The 21,781-nt window shown below is 41.1% G+C and overlaps 1 protein-coding gene across 1 annotated transcript; it reads right to left on the bottom strand.

Moving 5' to 3' along the window:
• Positions 1-226: 226 nt before the first annotated feature.
• Positions 227-18,514, bottom strand: GFPT2 (glutamine-fructose-6-phosphate transaminase 2). Its single transcript, XM_055719081.1, has 19 exons — positions 18,124-18,514; positions 13,177-13,284; positions 12,499-12,597; positions 11,685-11,810; positions 11,038-11,096; positions 10,402-10,536; positions 8,761-8,822; positions 7,162-7,241; positions 6,759-6,876; positions 5,883-6,046; positions 5,224-5,319; positions 5,018-5,115; positions 4,553-4,673; positions 4,076-4,233; positions 3,827-3,941; positions 3,084-3,211; positions 2,256-2,423; positions 1,677-1,838; positions 227-1,070 (listed from the first exon to the last, which is right to left on the bottom strand). Exons 1-19 carry the CDS (start codon positions 18,128-18,130, stop codon positions 1,026-1,028), a joined length of 2,049 nt encoding a protein of 682 aa, XP_055575056.1. The 5' UTR covers positions 18,131-18,514; the 3' UTR covers positions 227-1,025.
• Positions 18,515-21,781: the final 3,267 nt, after the last annotated feature.

Here is a 21,781-nt window from a genome sequence, read left to right as displayed (position 1 = left end):
GATAAGGAAAATTTTAAGATGTGCATTCCTGAGAGACCTGTGTGACACAGAAGGAACTAACCAAAGAAACAGATGAAAGACCTCCGATACTAGGATTTAGGCAGGACTAGGGGTGAACATGCCTCTCCTATCAGAGTACTGTGTGGTGTACCTGTGTTCAGATCTGAAATGGAGTCATCAAGTTAGAAAAAAGAAAAAAAAAAATAACCACAACCCACGAAGCAAGAAGAATTATATCATCTTTTAATTGCATGGTAATTTCATCGTACATTCTTCAAACAGAAATATCACTTGAAAGACATCCAGTTCCCTTATTTTGTTGCACTGTACATATTATGCAAATAAGAGCTGGGGTGGCATACAAAACAAAATGTTGCTCTGGCTTTTCAAATAATTACTTGAAAGAAGCAGAACTTTAAAATATAGCTGGGAATTTACAGCCACAGAAGAGCTTTGCAAATGACTGGTTAAATATGAAACACAGATGCAAAGGGGGAGGGGAAGGGGCAACACACTTCCAGTTTGAGGCTGTAGTGGGAAGAAAACCCTAACAACTGTACACAAGTGTCAACATGCTCAGTATTTACATTCTGAGCATTACCAATGCTACAGATAAGCAATGTACTAAAAAAATAACTTAAAAAAAAGCTATACAATTGTAGTTATAAATACTATATCTTTAAAAGTAGTTAAGTAGTGTAGGCTAAAAAAATGTTCACAGTTACTCTGAAGAGAGCTGTATACATATATTGCACAGTAGAAAAGTTCATTCAGTATACCATGTGTAAACAATTTTTATCTTCTTTGGCAATTTCAGGACTTAGAGCAATATTTGCTGTGAGCAAAAGCACTTGGGTAAAAGGCACATCAAAAGCTTTTAAAGCTGCAAGATAAATCCTTCTGACACTTTCCAGTTAGCACTATCATTCTCTTTCGAAAAATGTATACCTATCAATTCAGAACAACACATTTCTACAAGTAGAACTTGGAGGTCTGGTGACAAAAACATCAGCTGTTCTTGGCTGTTATTCTACAGTAACAGATTTGGCCAAATTTCTTGGAAAGTCCACCTAGAACAAAAAGACAGACTTTTCAGAATCTGGCAGAGTAATACCGACATTCTGCATTTGACAGTTCATTTAGCTTGCTTTTTTTCTATTTCCTAATGAGTTCTGCTTTATTCTAGACACATTAACACACACAACAGACTATAGATCGACAGATAATGACTCACTGTTGAATTCACTCTTGCTTCCAAAACCGTAACAAATACATATTTGTTTTGCACAAGGTACCTTTCCAAAGCAGTCATCATTATCAAACTGGCACACCTAGCCAATGTCAACAGAGTAATCTGTACAAAGCACTGAACTATTTTAGGTTAAAGTGTAATACCACGTTCTAAGATTTAGTTCTCTGGAAAAGTCCCATCTGCACTCTTAACCAACCAAACTTAAGCAAACTATCCTTGTCATTTTTTTAGAAGAAAAAGAATTAAATACAAAGCTGAAGAATTGGCACCAAAATGCCACCTCTACTACCACAGTAACTGCAAGCTCTGCTGTTATCACAAGTTCTTTGTTAGATATGCCATCTAACTAGGTCTCTCGCTTTACACTGGTAGGAGGAAGTTCAAAACAGCACTAACTAGAGCACTAAATATAGAAAGCACTTACATCATATCCTCTCAGAACAGCCAGGTGGAACGAAAGTAACTGGAGAGGAATAACACTCAAGACTCCTTGAAGGCAGTCAACTGTATGAGGCAGCTCAATGGTTTTGTAGGCAAATTTTGAGCTTTCTGTGTCTTCTTTAGAACACAGAATGATTGGACGACCCTGAAAATAAAATTTTGCAGTGTTAAGTGGCTTAGAAATACTTTGAAATACTGGTTCACAACACGCTTGTATGTTTGAAGATGCTCAGGTTGCCAACAAAGAAAATGCCAGTCTTGCATAATGACTTTTGCCATTCACTATTTTGTGAGAGTTGAATATTTTCATCTGTAGGGTTTTACTGTTATACCATTTGCTTCAAAACAAACAAAAACCCCCTAAATAGCCCACATACAATCAGTTTTCACTACTGCTGTTAACTTGTAATGACAACCTGTAATGCAGATATAGCATCATATTTATAACTTAATAATTAGAAAAGAAAAAAAGTCACCAATACATCCTTATTCTGAAGCACAAGTCAGCAGCAATACAACGTGCACAATCTCCCTATGACACTGTATTAGTTAAACAGCTTACCTGTCGAGCAGTGACCTGTTGCAGAGCATTCTGGCACTTAGTGAAACAAGGATCCTTCATTATCACCATGATAACAGGCATTTGTTTGTCTATTAGGGCTAATGGCCCATGTTTCAGCTCACCAGCCAGGATACCTTCAGAGTGCATATAGGTGATTTCTTTTATTTTCTAAAAAAAGCAAATGCCATCAAGTTACTAGTAAATCAGATGAGAAATAAAACCCGCAAGAAGCAAAACACCAAGGCTGTACATCTGCCACTTAAATACAGACACACGGTATCAAGTTGGTATTTTCAAAGATCAGTTAATAGTGAAGACAGGCTTGTCTGCTGGGATTTCTAGCAGGCTGCTGGCAGAAGCAGAGCATGCATGTGCACGTGCATTTGCAGAGAAAGAAATGGAGTAATCAACAGGGACCTTCCCAGCACAACCTTTAACATTCCCAATTTCTGTGAGACACAGATATGCTTCTATTGCACCAGAATGTCCATAACATAATTTATGAGTTTCTCATTTATGAGCATCTCATCTGAACATCAGCACATTGAGTTCTTCTGATGTTGTTTTCAAATGGGTCAGCATTTTAAGTTTGGTTTCTTCAAACAGGCTCATGAAACACTGCATTTATTATGTGAAAGAAACAAGAACCTGAAACCATATTCAGGTTCACCTTATGTATGTGTTCAGTCCAACAGGACTAAGTGCTTTTAGTTGTAGATAGCAGTTTTACTGCAGCAGAATTAAATTGTAATGAAATACTAAAACTATGTTGCAGAAGCCATAAAAGCTTATTTTCAATAACATCCAAAAATATTGAGAGGTTCCTACCAGAGCTCCTTCCAGACAAGTGGCATAATTATACCCACGACCCATAACCAGCAGTGATCTTTGTTTGTACAGTTCAAGAGCTAAGTCATGTATCTTCTCATCCAAGGACAAGACTTCTTTAATCATCTCTATTGGAACATACAAAAAGCACATATTAAAAAATTCTTAAATTTGAAAAACTAGTTTGCTTGTAGTAGGATGTGCCAATGCTCTATTGGAACAAATACATTTAATATAATTCAACCATTGGCTTTGCATCTTTGACAGCAGTTTAAGGATATTTTCTCCAGCTTTATTTACAGTAACAAGTTTAAAATAATTATTGGTTTAAAGCAGTGCTCATACATCCCATTTGTATTTTTAAAGGAAGTTGTGAACATCCGTTTTAAAGTCACCTTGAATTAGTTTCCTTTGATCTATCCTGATTTAAAGTGAAAGACTTTTAAAATTTCAAATCATCAATTTAGGAGATCAAGAAATATTTCTCATACAGAACTACCTTATTGCAATTAGAAAACCCAAGCCATGAAAATTCTGATCTTCCTGCCAAATTTCTTGGAAGGGCGCTTGTAAAATTGGCAATTGGTGCAGAAATTAATAGACCACTTTTCTTATATTGTCCACCTTTCAGGAGGAGGAGGAAGACAAAACTTAAATGAGAAAGAAATATCCTCGGGTAGTATTTTATATTGCCCTTTAAACAACATGCCCTATCCCTCCTCAATCCCAAAATATCAATATACCTGGCAATGATTTTAGTCCACTAATAATTTCCTGTCGTCTTTTCTGCAAGGAAATTCTGTCTTCAGACATCATTAGGCCAAACATTACAAGAGACACAAATTGGCTGGTATAAGCCTGCAGACAAAACAAAACATTTAGCAGTTAAGCCTGCAGAGAGTTACTATGATCTCAGTTTGAAGTGCTACAATTAAAATTTTAATTAGATCCTACAGGGCTGCAGTATGAAAGTCAAACAGAACAGCAATTACCTTTGTGCTTGCCACACCTATCTCAGGTCCTGCATTTATATGTACACCACAGTCAGTCTCCCTGGATATTGAGCTCCCAACCGTGTTTGTGATGCCAACTGTTAGAGCACGACGTTCTTTACAATACCTCAGGGCCATAAGCGTATCTGCGGTTTCACCTGCAAAACATTTACATCTTGACTTCAGGTTGACACAAGGATAGTAATGACTCCTGGAAAGCATAAAACTTTACACAAGTGTGTTCTAAATAACTGCATCCACACTTACACAGTGCGTGCAAAATGCAACTGAAAATAATCTTTCAGCACTCATTGTCTACATATTTGAACCAAGTCTGTACGAAACTTTAATACAAGACAAATCAGGCCCATTAGCCATCACCCTCCTTTGCACAAACATGAAGTAATAAACCAAGGGCTTTTAGAAGTTTTTCTACAGTTTACACTCAGCTGAAGACAAGCAGTAAATGCAGCTCACCTGACTGACTTATAAAAAAGCAGACATCGTCTCTGAAAACAGGTGTGTTTCTATCCAGGAAGTCACTAGCAAGTTCCACCATCACTGGTAATTCAGTTAATTCTTCCAACACTTGTCGAGTCTGTATTCAAGCAGCGCACAGTATTTGTTAATATTGCCACCCATTCAAGTCTTGACATCTTAAAAGTCAGAGATAATTTAAATGGATTCTTACTACAAAAATTGGTAATTACAGCTTACCAGACCCTTAAAAACTACGGTGAAAAAAAAGAGTTAATTTCTAGCATGTAGGTAACAGCATTTAAGCATTAATAAAGAATGTGGCACAAAGGAAAACTAAAAAGAGCGGGACCCCTCAATGAAAGGCAAAGTTTGAGATACAGAAGAAAAAGAAGATTAAGAGTTCTTGTCTAGAACCCCAGCAGCTAGGAGTTATATATATGTTTCAGATAAGGCTGAACATACAGCTACTGCAGCATGGTAACTGGTCCCACAGCCAATAATGATCAGTCTCCGGCATCTTCTGATTTCTTTCAAATGATCCTTCAGCCCTCCCAGCAGAACTGTAAACAAATAGAACAAAAGCATATATCAATAGTGTATTTTATTTTCTAATTAATGTGTTCAAAATTTGCAGGCTTAGTGCAGCCTGAGCACTTGTTCCGAGTTACCTGTGCTGCTCTCGAAATTCACTCTGCCTCTCATCGTATTGACAACTGATTCTGGTTGCTCAAAAATTTCCTTTTGCATGAATGCACTGAAGTTACCTGTTTAGGACAACATTACATAGCAATGCTTAGGTAACGCTTAGGTTTGTTACTTGAAGTCTTTTACAGTTACCAAGAGATGACTTTTAAGACTACCTGTGGTAACAAGCTAATTTGACTGTCTTGTGTTCGCTTAAACAAAAGCTTAGGAATAGGCGAGAAGAAAGGAGGGATTGATAGTTCACTCAAGTTGGTTGGTTTCATTTCCCAACACTGACAACGGAACTGAATTCTTTTTTAAGGAAACTTCTGTGTTCCACTTCAATTCTTAGTTTACAAAGTCTGCCAACAACTACAACAACATGTTAACATTAGTTATATTTTCGCTAATTACTGAGACGAGTAGAAGCATCTAGGACTTTTCCAAAGCTAAAAATGGGTAGGGTCCCATACCACCCATCTCCCCTTGGCTGTAAAGCTTAGAATTGTCAGCTCCCAGTACAAACAGCCTAAGTATTGCATCATTTTTATAACAGATCAGCAGTTTTCTGCCTTTTCCACTACACAAAGAATCAGTAACTATCCATCTTTGGTGATACTCCTTTACAGATGTTTCAACCCACCCTTCATGATTTGCTGCAATTCCATCTGCAACGTTTGTATGGCCCGGGAAGGATCATCACTGGCTGATCGCTCGAGACGGTGAATTGAAAGCTTCCCGTCAGTTACTGCTGCAATGTCATCATCTTCTAAGAAAATTACTCTGTTGGTGTGCTCGATGATAGCACTACAGAAAAAACAGATGCAAGAAAAACCTGACATGTCGGTCAGAGTTGGTAGCACCACTCCTCAAAGCAATTAATATGCCACACAGCACTTCCAGCCCTACTTCTATCTTCCTTTTGGACATAACTACAGATAGAGCCATCTTAAAGGAAATGGCTCCATCTGCTGCTGCTTCTGCATTCTCACAGGAACTGGGAGCACCAGGCTGGGGAACCACAGCACCTCACATCAGCAAGTTCCCACTGATCTGATCTTGCCCCCCCCCCCCCCCCCCCCCCGGACCCCTAAGGTCACGATCTTGTTTCTGTGATAAATGTGTACCAGATGTGTTCAGGTTCCTGCTAAGTTTAGAACCACATCACTTTTTCCTCCTCTGACAGCTGGATTAAAACACCAAAACGTAGGCTAACCCATAGTCTGCCCAAATACTTGGCTGACAGTGTCTATTTGTACCCAACTGCCCTTCCTACACTGGATGTATTTTACATAGAGATTAGCAATTGGCAGATACTGCACTTGTTTGGAGTCTGAATGCTGATGTCAAGTCTTCACATTTTTCAGCTATCTTAGCCTGGGGGCTTCATTGTTACCTGGATTAAAGGCTATTCTATCAGAAAACAATTGTACAGCAGCAAGACAGCTTAAGATTTCCAAAACTATCTCAGTTCTAAACAAAAGCAGTATTTTGAGAAATGTTTAAGTACTCTTACTACCTTGCATCTGAAGCAAAGAAGAATTCTACTGCCTTATCCCCAACAGCATGAAGGCAGGTAGAGCTGTCCAGTCTTTTCATTCGGGAATTGCACATGTTCTTCACATTCTCAATGTTGCCTGTTAAAGAAATCAAACACTTAAATGCAAAGCTAGATCTGTTCAAGTTAAGAGATTACAGACTATACAGGTTCAAGGTATCACAGTTACACGAGTGCTTTGGGGGATGGTACTTCTACATGAACTACACATTCAGCAGCACAAAATACAACATTCTCAGCTAAGAAGCTATTTGGGGCATCAGCTGGTACTTTTATAGTAAAAAACCAATTAACCTAATTTCTAATCATAAAGTAAAAATAATTTTAGTTCTTAAAAATAATGTAATTGGGTTTATCAACTTACATGTTCTATATAAAACAGGAACCTGTTCAGTGGAGAGCTTGTATTTGCTTCTAACCCCAATGAGCAGCGGACTCCCCCTCCTATAAAGGGAAGACATGGAAGTTTATAAAGAGAAAGGTGCATACAAAGAAGTCAAAGGACATCTGTGAAGTTGGAAGATGATACCCTGTCTAGCTTCCTCAATAGGAAGACCCTCTTCAACCCTGAACCTAAAGCCTTTCATGGCAGGTGTTACATAAACTTGGCTTGTTTCTCTAAGATTTGCCGATTGTTATATGGATAATTACCATATGCCTTGGTGATTCTTTCCCCACGAACTACACCCAGGTAGAGAAAAACATATATGAACTAGTTGTTTTCCTTCCGGTAATCACAAAACAGCTTACCACAGGCACCAATTTGAATACTGTTTTTAAACAAAGCTTACTGCCTCTGAAGCCAGCCAGCAATAACTGCAGCGCTCTCTACTACTGAAATACTGTTGCACCCTTTAGCTTTTTAAATTCAGAAATGTCAGCCATCACTACTGCACATTTTTTCATTATATGGGTCATGTGCCACACTGAAGAGCTTATTAAAAAAAATAAATATATCTCACGAGTAAAAGAGTAATTCACCCTCCCCCGATACCTCAGATTACAAGTTTAGCTTCTCTTAATTCCTTCACTCCTAAAAACCCAAACCTGAACCACATATAGAATGGTTCATTTCAGAAGATGTCTCCAGTTAGAGTAAGGGTACAGCTGGCTCTTTCACAATTTTAATAAGGTCTCATTTTTGACCACAGAAGCAATGGGGGTTTTGGTTGTAGTATAAAACAGTCTTTATTCCCACTGCTACTTCACTTGCTACTTTAACTTCTTTACCTTTCCTGAAAGTTGTTTCCCAAGTTATAAATAAAAGCAAAAAAAAAAAAAAAATCATAAATGCTATGACAGCTACAGAACGCAATTTATATAACCTTTTAGAATGATGGCATTTTAGCCAATCTGAACATACTTATCTCAGTCTTTATTCAATGTGAAGTAAAATTGAACCATACCCTTTCCCTTCCCTTTTTGACACAGGGGAAATGTTAGTACACTTTTAATACAGCTTTAGAAATAGAACATACACTGAGCTTCTATTGACACACTGTAACAGATAAAAGGACAGACTATGGGGATGAGTTTGTCAGTGGTGGGTTCTTCCAAGTGCATTATCTGAAATATCTGCAACTGAAAGTGCATTTGCACTGAGCAAGAAAACGTCATCTAATTACTTTTTGCAACTGTCTTTGCATCCTCAAAAAGTGAGTAGTCACAGCTAATTTATTAAACAATATCAAGTTAAAGATTACAGAGAATCAACACAAGCCTCTGGAAATTCTGTGACCTCCAGTCTGTACAGCTCCAATTAGGTTATATTTAATGGTCAGTTGAAGAGATGCTCAGCAGAGCTTTGCTGCACTTCACAAGCATTCCACTAGTGCAGCTATCTACCTTCTGAGTTTTGATTAAGCACTTTAAACATCAGCATTCTAGTACTTTTAAGAGATGTTAGCTTTTTTTTTTTAACGTACAAAAGCATGATTTATATATAAAATTGACTTTTACTAACCTGGTAGCAACAGCTTCACCTGGGTAATGGACGCTCTTGAAAACCAATGCAAAAGCACCTTCCTGGAACCCATGCAAACAGAAGAGGGGAAAAAAAATCCTCAACAACTTATCTCAGTTAGTTCCATCTCATTAAACTGGGGCCCCTCTTCCTGAGCAGGCTGTGAAGGAAAGCTCTTTTCTACTATCAGGAATCCCTTCCTGGAGGGCAGACTGCACCTTTAAAGGAATTGGTCAGGGAGCAGAACATGCACCAAACAGTGCAGCAGCTGACAGATCAGGAAGCGAGCACTTAGCCTCTCTTTATAAATAAAAGCAATACCTTCTAACACAAGGGTTAAGAAAATCTACAAGATGTTACTCACAATCAACTTGAAGACTATTAGACATGTAATTTTATTAAGACTTTTAATAAGACTGTGCACATAGCTGCATTTTATGCATTTTCAGCTAAAATTCTGGAGTTCCTACTTCTAGTTTAAGCAGCAAATTCTCACTAGGGTATTTAAAAAAAAAAAAAAATCTCCACCAAAAATACCCAAAATCCACAACACAAGAACAGACTATACAGGTTCAAGGTAGCACAGTTACGCGAGTGTTTTGGGGGATGGTACTTTTACGTGAACTATACATTCAGCAGCACAAAATACAACATTCTCAGCTAAGAAGCTATTTGAACAAAATCAAGAACACAATCAATTATACTATTAACACAGCTTGCAAACTTGAGGAATATTCTATAAACAGGAGTAAAAGCCCCCTCCTTGCAAACAGAAGAGAGATGGTCACATTCACTCTTCTTGCAGGGACGCCAGTCAGCACCTCTGCTCTTGTTCTGCAGCCAGGTGAAGCCACCCTTCCCCTCAACGAGGTGGCTGCACCACTATTCCCTCTTGACTCATACGGCTCTTTACTTGGTGTATATGCATTTCAGGGCTGCCCTAAGGGAATCCCACAGAGCTGCTTTAGAGAGGAGAAAGGGGAGGTGAAAAGAGTGTAAGAAACTGCTGGAAGGGGAGGGAAAACATCTGCCTGGAGACTGGGGGAGGAAAAGAAAGCAAGCTTTCTCCAAGTTTGCCACACATCTATCAGTGTTTTTTAGCATTCACAAACTAAGTAACAGTAGATTCCCACTTCACAGTTTGGAAACTGGCTATGCCATGAAATCAGTACAGCTTGTTAGATCTATTTCCAAACATGGGAGCCAAGGCATTAGACAAACTTGAATCACAGCAGTGTTTTAACACGATCAGAATAGCCTTTAAGAACACACTGCCCTTTATGAGAGATTCAAACCCCCAGAGGCTCCTACTGATTTTTTTAATTAAGCTGCCTCATTAAAAACTGTGATAACCGCTTTAAAAAAAAAAAACACAAACCAAAACAAAACCAAAAACAACAAACCCCACCAAACAAAAAACGCTGCTAATGCAATTTAAAGATTTACCGTTGAAAAGCCTTTGAAGTTTCCAAAATTCTAATCTCATTATTTGGTCTATTAAGCATTGTTTAGAGGCCAAAATCCATTATTTGCAGCAACATCTAAGGACTGCAGAGAATCTAAATGCATAAATGCAGAATACTAAGGAACCCCAAAAATAGTTTATGCTGTAGTACAGGAAAAAAGGAACTTCCCACTTACCAACTGTTGAATAACTCTTTCTACCAAGGCTGAAAAACTGGTGTCCTCACTCTCTCTGTTGTCATACATGTACTTGATCAATTTGGGGATTGTTTCTGTATACGTTTCAGATTCAAATTCATAGCCTTTGCTCTCCTGAAATACCATATAGAAAAGAAAAAGTGTTTTCATCCTCAGGCAAGAAACACCGAAGGGCCTCCCAGCTGCCTCCCACCAGAAACTGCACAGTAAGACAGACTGCTTGAAGCACTACACCGGACTAGCAGAAATACATCACTATAGAAAAAACATAATGACTTACCCTGTCATAGCTACACTTTTGGAAATACTGTAATAAGACATGTAGTAAGACTTGCTTTGCAGCTGTCAAGCAACAAGAGACAGGAGGGAGCCCACTCCACACACCCTCTCCAAGAATTTGAGCACAAATTGCTACTCTACTCCTAAGTACTTTGCATTTAGGATTACAAGAACTTCTGTACTTCACCAGCTCCCCATTAGGCAGGCTCCTTCACACTACTATTTTACAGATGATCTCAAGAAACTTGAATTCAGATTCCAAAGTCATGAAAGACCGGATAGTAGCTGGTCAAGCGTTTACTTTCTTGTTTTAGAATCATGTTGCCACGGACTCACCAGAAATTTTCTTAGGTCCTTATAATTTGTGATGATACCATTATGGATAACAACAAATTCTAAAAGGAAAAATACATATACTCATCAGTAACAAAAAATTGAGATATTCAACGCAGAACACAAAATTAGAGGGGGAGTGGGAGAGAGTTTAAAAGTACATTAGAAACTACCTGCTATAGCTTTCAGACCTACCGTTTATCACAACATGGACAACAGAAAGCAGAAACTTACAAATTCTGAAGGCATGCAAAGGTTGTTCCAAAACATTAAGACAGTTTTAAACTATACTCACTAGAACAGCACCAAGCCATCCCAAGTGAAAAACGATACTAAAATCTCCCTTTTCCAGTCCAGACAATATTGATGCATTTACATTTTCAGAGTCTGACCTTTTAAAACAGGTATGTTGTACTCTGACTAACTTGCATCAGTTTTCAGAGAACAGATCTCATTAATCTTTCACAATGTTCCTTTAGCCTTAGGAGAGGCTATTTTATTGCAAAAGCGTCTAATATAGCTAGAATGGCAACGGCTTAGCTCTAGTGTACAAAATAGATACCACAACACTAGTACGAACAGACAACATATGTGCTTGATTGAACCACTTCAAATTCATACAGTTCCAGAGTGCTGCAGAGATTACATACCATTCCTTTTATCTGATCTCTGAGGGTGACTGTTTATTGCACTTGGTACCCCATGGGTCGCCCAGCGAGTATGAGCAATTCCAAAATGTGTTTCAAAATCCGTTTTTGAATCCAGGTCATCTTGTTCTATACACAAGAAATTCAGTTAAATAAATAAATATTTAAATTTGAGTCTCTCACAAACACACCACTAGTAAAACACTAAAAGAACTCCTACAGGCAAAAAAATCCTAAAAGTTATCTTCCAGCTTTCCTTTAAACCACTTGCTTTCTTGACATTACACTTCAGATAGTTCAAGCTACTGTGATGAAAATTTTGTTTGCCAAGACTCGAGCATTTTCAGCTAATACCAACAGCTAGGCTAACAGACCACATTACTACAAATTATAATGTAAACGTATTAAAACGCAACTTCAGTTCTTCACAGATGGAAGTACTGCATAAAGCAGACTGTGATGACAGCCAGCTGCTTAAATGGTCATAAATTCTGTCAGAGTCCATGTTTAAACGTTTCAGCTACCAAGCACAGAAATCATTTGAGTAAAGCACCAAGGGAGCCCAGGTCTCAAACCAAGAAGCAACCAAAAGAAGGGAGAATAGACTAGTAATTTCACAACACTACACCTAAAGATCAGCTTGCTTTTCAAGTGCAGATTTGGGGGGCACAAACAATTTAACTGCCATTGGATTACACAATGTAGTTATTTCTGGTACAAAATCGTGACTGTAAGTTCACGGCCCGATTTTCTGCTGAGATACAGATGATATCTGACTGGGAGGCCAAAGCAAAGGGGTAATTTTTAAGACACTTACTGTACAACTCTTCTTCCAGGGCCTTTACTTTTCCTCTTTTCTTAACCAGTTTGATGAACCTTTCTTTATCTTCATTATTATTTCCATCAATTGCCACTCCTGCAGTACAGGACACAGACAAGTATTTAAAGCATGAAATACACTGGATGAAAAAAAGGCCAAGAAAATACAGACAAGCACACACTAGCGAAACATTTTTTTTTCCAGTTATCCTTCAAAGGTATATACTTGGTCTGTTGATTTGAACATAGACATGAACAGCAAACTAGATGAAGACTGTATCAACAGCACAGATGAAAATATAAATGAGCCATCTCAAATATTGTTTGAGGGCAGACTGATATATTTTGCCTGATTAAATTAGCCAACTCAAATTTAAAGACAGTTTTAATCTTCCTCATCCTTTCATTGGGACTCACATACACAAAAAACTGAGGCACAGACTACATGACCCTGTACCGAGGTGCTTTGCTGATGTGTACTAAAGCTCAACCACCATCTGATTACAGAGCTAATCACTCAATTTAAAGTCCTGAGGAAAGTTAAAGAAGACACTGCAAGAACCAAGGTAATTAGTTCTGATCTTTTAATCTGCAAGGTAACAGAAGAAAAATACAACACAAGTCACCTACGTAGCTATTGGTTGCTAAAATTAATTTGTTGAGATAGTTTACATACCTGCAGAGTCATATCCTCTGTATTCCAGTCTCTGTAATCCTTTTATCAGGGTTTCAAATATTTCTTTCCGAGTCCGAGGCACTTTGTAATTTAGATAAGCAAAAATTCCTGTTTAGAGAAAAAGGGGGAAGGGGTGAGGGGAAAGAAGAAAAGATTTTTTTAGAATTTGCGGCCCTTCAGACTCAATTTAAAACCCTTTAAAACTATTATCACAGAGAGGTCCTAAGGGGACCCAACCTCCCATTTAGTACAACTCTTCGTACTGGGTTTTTAAATGGAAAGAGTTCAAATACAATAAAGGAATCGGGACCCTCATTCATTTTCACCAGGCAACACATGCTTTCCTGGCCAGTTTCACTCTCCTCATGTTACCCACCAAGAGTTAAACAGTTGAGAGAGCTTAAAAAATTTCTACTTTTCATGAAAACCACAGCTCAAAATGGGAACATTGTGATCTATTTCATATCCAGACATTCAAAGAAGGAATATATTCACCAGTACTAACACAAGGAGACTTTTGTAATCAAAGTCACGGCCTTAAATACCCATGGGTAGGTACTAGGCACAACATCTATTTCTGAAAGGCTCCAGCTTAATCCTGTGTACAACAGTTAATTCAGTGGGAAGAGAATAGAGAAGAAAACAAAGAAAGGGCAGAAGTCAAAAGGATAAGACAACAAAGAAAAGAAACAGAAGATACAAAACCAGGGTCACCCAAAAAACACGCATTCACCCTTTACGCTGCCTCAACACAATGCTGCCTGCCAAACCAAACTCAGGGACATGAGATCCGTTTGCTTGCCCCGTGTTACTCAGGTCAGCTCTTACAGAGGCATCATAAGATGTGAACTCACTCTTTGCCTACTAGGGCAAACACAGCCTGGAAGAGTGCAAGTCTGATCCCTCTTCTCTTGAATAGACCAGTCATCAACCAAGAAGTGGCTTTTTTTTAGTGCTGGGGTTGGTTTCTCTACCCTGCCCCTGCACAATATTTTTTTTTTTTTTTTTAAGCAAAAGTACACAAGGATTTTTTCATTAGGAGTTTGAAGGATGTTTCTTTCTCTTTAGAAAAGATGCAATAAAAAGGTCACCTGCAAAGAAAAACACAACCATTCCTTTTCTCTGTCTACTGCTCTTTCTGGGACTTCTGCATCTATAAGGATAGATTAGGCCCCTTTATTAACTTTTACAAATCTGTACCCCAATGAAACAGAAACAACTAATTTCACTGCTTCAACAGTTTCTCCAAACAAGTCAGGACTGGAGGCTACAGTCAGCAAGACACAGACTTTAAGAGCTCAACAGATAAGCAGTTCAGACAAGCAAGTGTTTTAAATAGAGGAAGCCTTTGTTTGAAATGTAACAACCTCTTCCCCTTCAATTAAGACTTTTGAACTGTAAATGACTGTAGTGAAGAAGCTGTTATAATGATACACCGATAAATCTCTTATAAATATTGTTGTGAATTCTGTTGTCCACTGGTTTTACGCCATTAATACTGCCGATTTGGCAGTGAGACTAAGACGCTATTACATTGGTCTCTGAATTTATCTTTGAAGGATTAAAGGGTGGAAAATGCTTTTCTGCTACATAAGTGAGATTTATGAGGAGCTCAGCCTAATTATTTCTAGAGTGTCCAATGTTAATGGAGATATTAAGACAATTAGTTGCATTTAAAGAAGTATTTGGGAATTTGAACAGCTAAATACCGTTCTTCACGGATGCTTTGAAAAATGATGCCTCCAGTTATATACAGTCCCTTTAGACTGAGAGCTTGCTGATCATTTTTCCAGACAGATATTTACCGTTCTCTGGCACTAACCACGAACCTCAAGAGCTGCATTCTTCAATTTCTTCAATACGAATTTCTCAACATCATTCCAAAATGTTGCTACACACCTCAGTTCAGATCCAGCTCTACTTTCTAGGCCAGATTTCACAATGTATTTAAGATGCATCAGCCTTGTGCTCCATGTGGCATCTTTGACTACACTGAGCTCCAGGAAGAGCATTCCTTTGGGACCGTCCTTACAATACTACCAGTGTGCTGCAATTGTTAAAAAGATCCTTGTTTCCAGGGAACTGTAGCTGTGCTTCTACACACGTGAATTAGAAGACACAAAAGTCACTAGAGGCCATTTACAATGAAAGCAATAGCTGCAGCCTGACTTCTCAAGGAATATATTATAAACTCTTTCAGTTAAAGGAAATAAATCTTACCCTCAGCACCGTTTCTCTAGTACATTTCTGTTTCATGATTTACCCACTTGCATATTTTCTTCCCTACTCAGTCATCATTTTGGCTAGATTTAAAGCACATTGCTCAACTCACTTAGAAACAACTTTTGATAAAGACTTCTTGTAGCTTAACTCCTTCTGGAAGCAAACCAACATGACTGAATCTTACTCATAAGAGCATTTTGCAATGCTCACAAGTTACTTTATAATGGCCTCCCCATGCTGTTAGATGCTATTTCCAGAGCCTGCATCTCTCCTCCCCAGTGAGGGCTATAGTACTCTCTAAGCTAATGCAATACTGAAATTGTATGTATCAAGTAAGGTAACATTTATTTGTCAGCACAACATAAGCAATGAAATACTTTCCCAAGTTGTGTATACATAGAATCCAATAAAAGCATTTACAAAGTGTTTTACCAGGGCATTGCTCTTATGATCTGAATGCTAAATTTAGTTTCTAACTTTCCATAATCACAGAGTTTGCACAGAAGCATGAACTAGATCAATCACGTATGGCTTACCTTTAGAATCAGATACTCAACACAGAAACAGAACATTGTTAAAAACGTTGTTAAAACCAGCTTTAATCAGGTGCAGACACTGAAAGCAAGGATCTTCCTTTACATACATATCAAGACTTCAGGAGTTTCCCCTTTCTCTTTCAGGACTGCAAGCTGAGCATCAAGAAGAGGAAAAGTTCATTGAGTATCCTTCTGTGGGAAAAATCCACAAGAACTCTTGCAATTGCAAGACTTCACCAAAATCAAGAAGGGGGCAGCCTATACTTGAAGTTTGAACACAATTGTTTTTTTAAAAAATAAAAGGATGCCTTTACTGGGGTAAGCACATTGTTGATGTGCCAGAAACTTAGCTTTGAGAAAGTCCCAGTCTCAACTTCATATCCTGATGAAACTAATTTTGATTTGAAGTAAGTATATCATCAGTTTAAGAGCATCTTACCTGTTTTTTTAACCCTGCATACTTTTGCTACACTATCTTCTTACATTTGAGTATGATAACATTTCAACTTTGTTTCCTAAAGAGCATGTTTATGGCAGTATTTAATGACCTATCTATTTCTGAAACAGAAAGCAATGGGTTTCAATCCTCATGAGCTACCTGAAGTCAGAGAAAACACAGCAGGACATATTTTCAACACTTAAACCTGGAAAGATATGCAAAAATAAAATAATAATTAAAAAAAAATTAGAAATGGTTGGTTGCAACCTCTGGAACTCCTGTGCTTCCAACAGCAGACAGCAAGGAAGACACGGGACATCTTTCATGATAACAAATGTCACATTTAAGATCTCCAGATGCTGATGGGAAGAAAACTAACACTACTCTCACTGCACTTCACGAACGACTGCTCTCTGCCATTTCATACCGAGTCAGTCACTCCACCCCAAGCTAAAGGTTTTTACCAAACTCATGTAACACTGTTAACACCCTCATTTCCCAATCAATACACAGCCCAGATGTGCCAAGTTTCTGACACTATTATTACACATCTCATGGCTCAGTGGTTGCCACCAGTACCTTTGGTTTGCCAAGGCACTGAGCCTAGTCTCTCACCTGAAGGGGCTCTGCTTAGAAGACACCGAGTCTGTCTCATTGATAGCGACTCGAGAGTCGGGCAGGAGCTCGAACCCTGTCACCTCCTGTTCCCATTCCAGTGAAAAGAGGCTTACTGGACTCACTGCCCTTTCAGAGGTTACAATTAAAGAGGACGTGGAGGCAGGGGAAAGACATTCAGCTCAGAAAGTACATTTTTTGGGAGCAGTAACTCAACGCGCTTTCAGTCTGCATCTCACAAAAGAGGTTTTGTTCACGATGGCCAAGAAGTACATGCGCAAGTTTTTCTGCTTTCAGCAAAAGTATCCTTACAGACCTGAGAGGAGGTTTCAGTGAAGGGATAAATAAAGTTTCACTAAAATTTCCTCCAGAACTAAAACACGTTGCCTTAGCACCTCCCAAATTCACACTTCTAATCTGATCCAAAGCACGCCTAAGCGACTGTACGCACGATGGAGGTATTACCTTCACCATCTCGTCTTTATTAGATAAAGGAAGGCGAAGAAACTCACACCAGCTAAGAATGAAACTCCTTCCCAGCCTTTGTTTGAAACCCTCGAACTCTTCCCACCGCGGGCGCCGGGCGCTGCCAGCCCGCGGCCCCGCACCGGACGCGCCGCAGCACCTGGAGGCGGCCGGCAGCGGCCACCGGGAGCCCCGCAGCCGCCGGGCACGGGCCGCCTTCCACCGCAAGGCCCCGGGACAAGCCGCCCGGCACGGAGCGGCCAGGCAGCGGGGCTCAGGAAAGCCATCGCCCTTCCGTGGGAGAGGGGGGCGGGCGGAGGAGCTTTACCTGCCACCGCCGCGAGAGCCGGCCATTCGCCCATCCCACCCCCACAAAACGGATGCGGCGGGGCCAGTCCCACAGGGACCCGGGGCGGGGGCAGCGACGGCGGGTTTCCGCAGCCCCCGGACCCGCTCTCACAGCGGGGCAGCCCGGCGCCCCGCAGCTCAGCGACAGAGCCGCCCTCGTCCCGCACCCCGCCCGGCCCCGGGGCACAGCCCGCTCCGTCCGCGGCCGGCGGAGGTCCCGACCCCGTGTCCCGCCCGGCAGGCGAGGGGCTGCGGCGGGCCCGGGCTGCTCGCGGCCCCTGACGGCCGGCGAGGGGCGGCAGCCGCGGCCCCGGCACTCACCGCACATGGTCGCGCCGCACGGCCCGTCCCGCTGACAGGAAACGCGGCTCCCGCCCGACAGCCTCGCCCGGGGCCCGCCGCCTCCCCGGCTCTTATAGCGCGGCCGGCCCGGCCCCTGCCTCCCCGCTCATTGGCCGGGGAGCGGGCGGTGGGGCCGCTCCGCCCGGGGCCCCGAGCGGGAGCTCCGCGGGGGCAGCGCCCCGGGGGCGGGGGGGCCGCGGCGGTTCACGCCCTGCCCGTGCCCGGCGCGACCCCTGGAGGGGCAGCCGAGGGCTGTGGCGGGGTCTCCCGGGCGGGGGGCGAAGCAGTGCGTCCTGTCAGCGCAGCGTGGCCGGGGCTGAGGCGGGGCGGCAGGGCAGCCCCTCTCCCAGCTTGGCGGGGGATGGCGTCCCGCCGTTTCCAGCCCTTTCGGCCACAGGCGTTCGGAAGGGCGCGCTCAGCAGCCAGCTTCACCTGCTGAGGCGGGACACCGAGCACCTGCGCGTGTGCTGGGCTGGACGGGGCCAGAGGCGAGGGCATGGGGCGCCTGAGGGAGAGCCTTGCCCCCGGTAGCAGGCTGAGCTCTCGGTCGGGCTGTGTGGTCTGTTCCCTTTACGTGGCAAGAAAGAAGCTGCAGATCGGCTGCAGGGGCCTCCTCCAGCCTGCTGCTGGGCTGGGGTCTCCTGGGGCAGAGGCCGGCGGGGTGCGGAGGGCCGCGGGGCTGGCAGCGGGCCGGCAGGCAGCAGGCCCGGCCCGTGGTGGCATCTCCTGAGGGAACTTGCGATCTCTTCCCTCAGGGAGCCTCGTCCAAGCGCAGGGAATGGTGCCTCTTCCAGCGAGTGCCTCGCAGCGTGCTTGGACGGCAAGCATCCACACAAGTAGCTCAAGCTAGTATTTGAACAAACATTTTTTAAAAATACATAATTTCATGATGATTCAGCCTGCTTATAGTTTCTCCTTCCTTATTAGAAAGTACTAAAATATTCATAGAGATGATCCTAGTTATCTCATACATAGAGCTATTGAAACTCCAGTACAAGGCACCTTATATAAGCTAGAACTGAAGGGCTCATTACCTCTTGCATTCCTTTTTGTAGGTCGTTTTTTACCAAAAGTAGTGGTTTCTTCAAACTTCTCACATTTTCTGTTGATGGAGGGGTTGAATGAAAGACAAAGTGTGGAACCTCAAAATTTCAACTGCAAAAAACTTTTTTTGGGGTAAATTTTAGTGCTACTTTAAGAAAGAGAGATTATGTGTCAATTTGAAGGCAAAACCCTAGTTTAGAATACTTTCAAGTCATAAAATTAAAGAAAACAGTGTTAGAAATTCTGCTTTAAATCAGTTTATAAGAAGGAATAAATCAAGCGTTGTTTTTTTTACTGCCTGTGTGAAACAGCTTTGCACACCATGCTCCCTAAAAACCAGTTTCATTATTCTGCTCCCTGTCCCCTAGATTAAAACCAAACAGGCCCGTGATTGGTCGCTGTTGCAGTCCCAGCTCTGTCACTGACCTGCTGTGCGACGTCAAGCAAGTCATTTTGACACTCCATTCCAGTTTGTCTTGTCTGTTTAGGTTACTTTGTTCCTCCTCTGAAGCAATGTCTGATCTTGTTTCCCCCTGTCCAGCCCAAGCAAAGGGGGAGGTGTGTGTTAAGTAGCATTGCTATCTATACTAAATTATACACAATAAACTTTTTTTTTGCTCCCTATGCAACATGCATTTTAACTAATGAGTGGTGCAGACAGTAGGAAAGAAACACTTTTTTTTAACATCTAATACAAATTGCCAAAGATCATGAGTCAGAGCCCAAAATTTCACTCATGCAAGACATTTCATGTTTCCATGTGACATTCCCAGGGAGAAAACTAAACAAAAATGAGACTCAGCTGAAGTATGAACTGCATTAATTAGTAGTTAACATGTCAGTGATAACTTATCAGTCAACGTTTCCCAGACTCATCTGTCTGATGCCATTTGGCTTTTTCGTGGCAAGTGTATTAGAGAATACACTGGTGGGTTTGTTTGGCTTGAAGGGACAGAATTACAGCACTCGGATGAGATGATCAAACTGTTCCCATCTCACCTTGAGACTTGGTAAAATACATAAAAGTGTGACCAACCATATGCAACACAATAAGGATATAGGAATTCTGCTGTACTCTGTAAAAGTGCTCTTCTGAGGAAACCATTATAAGAAAAACCCAAAACCAAACACCAAAACAGAGAGCAGTTTTGTCAAAGAGTTTGTAAAGTAATGGTTCCCATTTTCATGCTTTAAGAGACAGGCATCTGAGAAGCAACAAGGAGGTCCACTGATGCAACTTCCCACGCAAGTCTGAACACAAGTCAAAAGAACAGTCTAAGGATCAGGAATTTTTGCCCAGCTGCATCTCTCTCTTCTTCTGTCTTCACACAAGCGATCAAAAATAGAAGTAGGAAATAGCAGGGTACAGTATGGAGACTACTGTATCACTGCTTTAGCATCAGGTAACAAGGAAGATGCCTGGGGCACCAGTAGGCAAAGGCAAGGAGCAGTGAAAATCATTCAGGATGTGGTTAGAAGGAAGAGGGGTTTATGCTTAGGCTCTCTCTGAGCCTAGTGCAGATAATAGTTCTTACAGCATTTATGATTTGCCCTGAAAAGCAGCCAGCAGCATTTTAAGGACAGATATTTCAAACTAAATTTGCATATTCAAGAGATTCAGATACATATCTAAATAGCTTCTTTTGTTCCATTCCAGACACCAAAGGGGACTGGATTTCCTACTGGGGAGTACCAGTAAATTCAGCTGTCCCAGGGAGTAACCAAAACACTCTCATTAGTAAACAGGGGCAAGAAAAAAGTAGTCGTGGATGTGAACTGCAAAAAGGGAGAACTGTGATAAATATCAGGAAAAAAATAGTAAGAGCAGTTACGCAACAAAACAGGCTGCAAAGCTGGTTTATGGCCCTTTCACCGGTGACACTGCTGGGGGTAGTCCCTGTCCAGTGAGGCAGCACTGACGTGAGTGATCGGTGGGAAGGATGATGGGCGACCAAATGGGAGTCTCAACTCCAGCACTTCTACGATTATGGCTGGGTTATAAAACTCCTTTTAAATTACCCTTTTTGGACTGCTGGTTGGGCGACTACTACATTTTCTGAGAACTAATAGCCTGTTGCTAGATTCACATTAGAATACGCAGCACAAGTTCTTGTATTAACAATGACAATTGGTATTTTTAGTTTTTAAAAAATATAAATATACATATATATATATGAAAGAGAGAAATAACAAACTAGAGAAAAGGAACACTGGTAAGGATTCCCTTGAAGAGTTTTTCTTCCTTCAAGATGTGAAAGTTGAGGCACCAAAGGCAGCCATTGTACATTACACATCATCCTCCTCGCCAACTAGACTCCTGCATTTCAGCAATTTTTATGTATTACTCCAAATGAAAATATTTAAAGTATTGAGCAAAGCTGAGCACTGCCATTACCATCACTTTAATTTTAACAAATGGGGGCAGGGGGATTCTCTACCAAGGCTCTCGAGAATATTTGGGCTGCCAGCTTGATCTGGGTTTGTCTCTTACATCTTCCCAGTCTGATAACAGTGACTGTTGTTAACCAGGAGTCACTCCAGTGAAGCGAAGTTTCACTGATAGAAAAAACAAGTGTAAGGGGCTGACCTTGCT

The sequence above is a fragment of the Falco cherrug genome, chromosome 8, assembly GCF_023634085.1.
Source record: "Falco cherrug isolate bFalChe1 chromosome 8, bFalChe1.pri, whole genome shotgun sequence".
Taxonomy (NCBI): domain Eukaryota; kingdom Metazoa; phylum Chordata; class Aves; order Falconiformes; family Falconidae; genus Falco; species Falco cherrug.
Note: the sequence above shows the minus strand (reverse complement) of the source record. Positions and strands in the feature narration are given on the sequence as shown.

Bases quoted from the DNA above. Each gene is read 5' to 3' on its own strand.
- GFPT2 (XM_055719081.1), bottom strand. The intron at 5,320-5,882 runs GTGGGTTGAAAC...TGTCCTAAACAG, and splicing joins ATTGCAGCAAATCATGAAGG to GTAACTTCAGTGCATTCATG. The intron at 4,234-4,552 runs GTGAGCTGCATT...AATGTTTTGCAG, and splicing joins CTTTTTTATAAGTCAGTCAG to GTGAAACCGCAGATACGCTT.